At 36.5% G+C, this 6,629-nt stretch overlaps 1 protein-coding gene across 1 annotated transcript; it reads right to left on the reverse strand.

Moving 5' to 3' along the window:
* Positions 1 to 1,112: 1,112 nt before the first annotated feature.
* Positions 1,113 to 2,033, reverse strand: LOC119520548 (olfactory receptor 7A5-like). Its single transcript, XM_037818475.1, has one exon. It carries the CDS (start codon positions 2,028 to 2,030, stop codon positions 1,113 to 1,115), a length of 918 nt encoding a protein of 305 aa, XP_037674403.1. The 5' UTR covers positions 2,031 to 2,033.
* Positions 2,034 to 6,629: the final 4,596 nt, after the last annotated feature.

Consider the following 6,629-nt stretch of genomic DNA (forward strand, 5'->3'; position numbering starts at 1 on the left):
AATGCTGCTAGAATGCAAAACACCAAAAATGGATTGGCTTTTATGAAGGGGGTTAGTCTGCTTACAAAGTTACAGTCTTAAGGCCATGAAGTGTTTAAGGTAAGGCATCAGCAAAGGGTACCTTCACTGGAGAAAGGCCATTGGCACCCAGAAAGCCTCTGTTATCTGGGAAGGTACATGGATGGCATCTGCTTGCTCCCAGGTTGTGTTTGAAAATGGCGTTCTCCAATGCGTTGCCTTTGGGGCATTTTGTCCTCTCTTAGCTGCAACTGCTCTTCAAAATGTCACTCACTGCTGCTTTCTAAAATGTCACTCTTTGCTGCTCTGCGTCAGGGCCTGTGTGACTCTCTATGTACTTGAGTGATCCCATAAAGACCCACACTGATTGGGTGGGCAACACCTCCATAGAAATAATCCAATGAAAGGTCTCGCCCACAGTTGATTGAATCACATCAACATGGAAACACTGAACCAACAGGTTCCAACCAATAAGTCTGTCCCCACAAGATTGCATCAGAGATAATGGCATTTTAGGGACATAGTACATCCAAACTGGCACAGTATCTGTGCAGGAGAAAGTATTATATCAGAGGTGGAACGTGCATTACAGTCACCTACTCAGATGGTGACTCCAGTTCAGTTTGTGCCCTTTTTCAGGAGCTGATTAACACAAACCCTGACAACAGGTACCATGTCTTTGAAATGAAAAATCATTTCCACCCAAAGGACAAAACACAAGAACAGTTGATTTCATCTGTCAGGGACCATGGCACACTTACATCTCTCCAACAATTCCTATAATTTTATAGGTCCCAACTACCTGTATTAAATATTTACTGCAGAAAACTCAAGTAGGCAGAATCAGTCTGAATAATGAACCCAGAGAATGCAATCAGGCAGGTCAGATGATATAAAAGAAAATACAAAAGATACTAGGTTTTTTTTTTGAGGGGTAAAAAGTAGAACAGAGAATCCAGACATTAGGCAAAGAGCAGATTATCTTTCTATAAACTGATAAAAAGGTATCTAGATTAGGTATCCCAGTGTTTAATCTCTGTTAATGATGATTAAATTTCTAAACTTCCAAGTATCTTTTATTGCAAGACTGTTTCTCAGCTGAAGAGATTTTTTAAGGCATGCTTTATGTCCTTGTTTCTAAGGCTATAGATAAAGGGGTTCAACAATGGAGTCACCACTGCATACATCACTGAAGCTATTGCACTTTCCCTTGAGTTTTGGGTAACAGAACTAAGATACACTCCAATTCCAATACCATAGAATGAGGAAACTACTGAAAGGTGAGACCCACAAGTGGAAAATGCTTTATACCTGCCTTCAGCTGATGACATTCGCAAAATGGAGGATACAATCCTATAGTAAGAGAAAAGGATCCCAGTAAAAGGAATAATACCTGTAAGTCCAGTTGCAAAATACATCACTAGGTCATTGAGGAAGGTGTCAGAACAAGCAAGTTGCAGTACATGATTAAGTTCACAGAAGAAGTGGGGAATTTCCAACTCTGTACAAAAAGTCAATCTTGAAACCATTAAGTCATTTAAAAGAGAGTCCAGAACACTCAATACCCAGGATGCCAGCAGCAGGAGACCACAGAGCTTGGGGTTCATGATGACTGAGTAGTGCAGGGGGTGACAGATGGCTACAAAACGGTCATAGGCCATCACAGTCAGGAGGAAGATTTCAAATCCTCCAAAAAGCATGAAGAAATACATCTGGCTGAGGCAGCTTTCATAAGTTATGGTTTTGCTTTCTGTCTGGATATTCAGCAGCATCTTTGGGACAGTAGTGGAGGTGAAACAGAGATCATTTAAAGACAGGTTAGAGAGGAAGAAATACATGGGAGTGTGGAGATGGGAGTCAGAGATGATGGCCAGGATGAAGAGCAGATTCCCAAAGACAGTTACAAGGTAAATCATCAGGAAGAGTCCAAATATTAGGGGCTGCACTTTTGTATCTCCTGAGAGTCCAAGGAGAATAAATTCTAAAACTTGTGTTTGATTTTCTGGTTTCATATAGCTGATGAAACTGCTGGATAAGAGACCAAAGTCATGCAAGTTTAGCCTCCGGCAGAAATCAGCTAGTTAACCTATATGCTATTGTTTGTCTTTTAATTTCATTAATTGAATGATTTAATTAATTATTATTTATTATATATGGATCTAGTGACCTTTATCTGAAAATGTCAGGGAAAACACATGCTCCTGCTTCTCTTTGATATTGTTGCTGGCTGGCCAAACTTTCCCATAAATGTAAACATTTTCCAAGGACAATACTTTCCACTACAAATGCTCTAAGTCTTTATTTTATTTAACAAGAATTTTGAACAGTCACTATTTACAATGTGATGAAAAAGCTGGGTGATAGATATTAGTGCTGGTAACATAAAATTTGATTGTAATTAATAGCAATAAATTGTGCACTTGAAAATGGTTAAAATCAGGCATTTTTTGTTGTGCACAAGTTTTTACAATGAAAAAGTTAAAAATAAAATTATTTCATCTATGTGGGCAGGAAGACTCTATTATTAAGATGCCATTTCTTCCCCACTCGACCTATACTTTCAACTGAATCCCATTCTAAATGCCAGCAAGTTTTTTGAGGATACTGACAAACTGATTCCACGTTTTTATGGAAATTCTAAAGTCCTAGATCTCCTAAACAATACTGATGAAAAAGAACTTAGCTACAGAACTCAAACTAGCTTTTTTCAAATCTAACTCTTAAGACATAAGAATCAAGCAATGTTGTTTTGGTGAAACAGACACATAAACTAACATTAGAGAACTCAAAAATAGAACCACACAAAAGCAGCCAACTGATCTTCAACATGTGAGCAAGAGCAAGTCAATGGAAAATGTATGGTTTTCTCAAAATTCTGTTGAAAAAAATAGGATACACACAGGCAAAATGAAAAAGGAATTTAGCAACACATTTTATATGGTCCACAAAAATTAACTCAAAATGAATCCTTCACTTAAAGCTAATAGGCAAAGTATAAAACTTCTAGAATAAAGCATACAAAATAATCTATGGACCCATGGTTTGGCGATGAGCTTTTAGATATATAAGCCAGGTCACAAACCATGAGAGAAGAAAACTTATATATTTGACTTTATTAAAATATAAAACTTCTGCTATGTCAAAGACATTGATGGAATGAAAAGAAAATCCACAGATTTGGAGAAAATGTTGCAAAACACGTATCAGACAAGTGATTTGTACTCAAATATATAAAGAACTCTTATATCCAACAAGAAGAAAGCAAATACCCAATTAAAAAATGAACAAAAGGTATGAACAGAATCTTAACCAAAGAAGATAAACAGTTTTCAGATAAGAAAACAAAAAAAAAGTTAAATAACATTTGTCACTAAGGAATTGCAACATTAAATCACAATGATTTACGATCACTCACCTCTTAGAATTGCTAAAAACCTAAACACTTCAATACTACTCACTGGTGAGGATGTGGAGCATTATGGATACTCATTCATTGCTAGTGAGAAAATAAAATGGTGCAGCCAGAAGACACTTTGGCAGTTTCTTGTAAAACTGTACATAGTCCTACCATACAATCCAGCAAGTTTGCTCTTAGTTATGCAGCTGATTGAAAATTCCAATCCAGGCAAAACTCCACATGTGAATGTTTGTATAAGCTTTATTTCTGAGCTCCAAAATCTGAAAACAAACAAGATATCGTACATTAGGTGAATGGATAAACACAGTCTGCTATATCTATGCAAGGTACTATTAACCAGTGATAAATAGAAATGCTCCTTCCAACAGCAGAAGTCAAGCATGAATTTTAAATGACTATTTCTAACTGAAAGAAACTTGATGAAACCTGCTACAGAGGTATAATTTTAATTATATGGCTAGAAAGGAGGAGGATTGAATAGCTGAAGCAATGTGAATTTTTGGTGATGAAACTATTCTGTATAATACTGCAATTCTAGACACATGACTTCATGTATTTGTTAAAACACATTAACTTCTACAACACAAAGATTGAACATAATATATGCAAATAAAAGTTTCAGTTGAAGATCAAGGGAATTTCAGGATGGAAAGCAAAATATGACACAACAATCTAACTGTATTACAAAAAGATTAAACACACTTAGGGGATGAGAAGAAAAGGTCCTGAAATAATAATTCTGGATATGAATGGAGACTGGAAAATGAAGGCAACAGAAACTGAGTAAAATTACTGTATACTGGTGGATAAATAGTATATCACCAGGGTTTTGGTTACCAATTCTTTTTCATCTATACATGTATATTGGAGTAAAGCAATTAAGCAATTGGGAGAATATGTTTCTCACTGTGGAGTGGGAGGTTTACAGATAGCAAGGAGAGGAAGCTAGAATACTCTATGTGGTTATAGTTTACAGTTAAGCACATTGGCATGAAGTCATGTATAGGTGAATAGATATACAGAGGGTTACACATAGAAATATTTATAGATATGTGTATCTGCACATTTTAGTAGATACATCTGTATTTCCTTGCTCTGTCAGTGGAGAAGGCTAAGAGGTCCCAATAGCAAGGAGCACAGTAAACAGACCTTAGTCTTTAACAATATTCTCCAATACAAGTCTCCTTGGAGAAATGATGTCTCCAGGACTGGGGCAAGAAATAGTCAAGAAGACCTCAGATTGTCTTGTAGTACCAAAAAGTAAGTAGGTGCTAAAATAAAGCCCTCAGATATTGGGGTATATCAAAGAGACACAGGGCACAGATGAAGGAGAGCACATCCTGAAAACTGGAGCAAATTGAACAGAAAAATTAAAAGTATTATTGCATGACAAACCAAAGTATGAAATAAATGCCATGAGTTCATACTGATATAAATAAATTGTTGAATATGCCAGATTGCCCATGCAGAAGCATTCCAATAATTTACATAGATATTCCTCTCTCACATAGTGACTTCTTTCCAAAGGTGATATATGGAAAGTTGAGGGGATGAGAAACTTTATAGTAGAGAGCCCTGGCAAGCATTGTTGTTCAAGTCAACATCAACAGCAATAAGCCACACTGGTAAAATATACCCTGGATAAATGATAGAATGAAAATAGAACTTTATCTCTGGGGTTTTCATCTATAACCCACAATCCCAGTCTTATCACGGGTAGAATATCACACAAATTCTAAACTGAGGGACATTTTACAAAATGCCTGACCAGCACTCCTGAAAAATATCCATGTCATCAAATACAATGAGAGTCTGAGAAACTTTATTTATGGCAAATAAATATAATGTAGTCTTCTGGATGTAAGATGCCCACAATAGGGGAAAATGGGAGAGAGGTTTTGGAAACTGTCTCTACTATCCTTGCATTTTTCTTGTAAGTCTCACAAAGTTTAAAATTTTTTTATATTAAGAAGTAAAATTATTAGTGAAATGCAAAGCCTAGGAAACAATGAACTCTGAGCTTCTTTCAAGACATGATTACATGCCAAGGACTAGAACATTACTCTGATGTAAGTCTCACATTCTCTTTCCTTAAGTCAGAAGAGTGATACAAATTTCATAGAATAATTGAAAGAATTAAAAAACATAATGTATATAAAATCCCTGTCATTATGCCTAGTATTAATAGAGAATATTTCTATATATTATGATTCAACTGCACAGATATTCACTCCCCAAACCTCCATACCCTCTTCCACTGTGCTACTTCCAGCCCTCATCAACTTTCCAGGGATTTGCCAACAGAAATTCACCCAGAGTGAGCTTCCCACTAGGCGAGAATTTTCATGAACATCACATTCTAAAAACCCTGCACCGACTGTCCAATAACTTCAAACATGAATTTCAGTTTCATGGACAAACACAGGGCTCTTTGTTATCTGGCTGCTGCCAACATGGCCAGGCTCATTTTCCACTTCTTACTCCCAGGCACTCATTATTCATCAGATACTGAGAAATAGTTTAAAAATCCAACCACGCCTTACCGTTATATTGACCCCAGATTTGTGTTAATCCTAAACCCTTCTCCTCCTTGAATTACTCCAATTCTTCCTTTAACACTGAATACAATCATCAGCTCCCTTGAATGTCTCCACTAACCTACACAGGATGAGGCCAAAATTCTGGATACATTTCCTTAGGATTTCAGTGCCACCTCAGAATATTGCATGTACTCATCTCTATGAGTTTTGCCATATTTATATGTAATCTCTTTGATATAAGAAAAATGTTTTACTTAATTCTTTATTCCATGAAAAATATACAGTGCCTACCATGAGGTATTGGAAGAATAACTATTTCTTCAATGATTAAAAAAAAAATGGATGAATGTGGTTAAACAGATACTTCTGTGAGAGAAGCCCCATGAGTGAGAGCTAACACCACAGGAGACAAATTAGGAAAAGATATTTTAGAGTATCCATTACCTCCCTCCACAATCAAGCCTTTTAACTAGGCAGGACTTTGATTAAGGTTTTTTTTAATATGTTTTCCCTGATGATGGCCCTAAAGTGCAATCAATAAAATGGGCCTCTGGACTCAGTACTTCCCCCCAAGTCTGGTGAAGATTCTGTAACTCACCCAGAAATTATCCAAGAAAGGTCTGTGTTCACAAATGCAGACTCTCCCTTGCATG

Source organism: Choloepus didactylus, chromosome 25 (genome assembly GCF_015220235.1).
Source record: "Choloepus didactylus isolate mChoDid1 chromosome 25, mChoDid1.pri, whole genome shotgun sequence".
Lineage (NCBI taxonomy): Eukaryota > Metazoa > Chordata > Mammalia > Pilosa > Megalonychidae > Choloepus > Choloepus didactylus.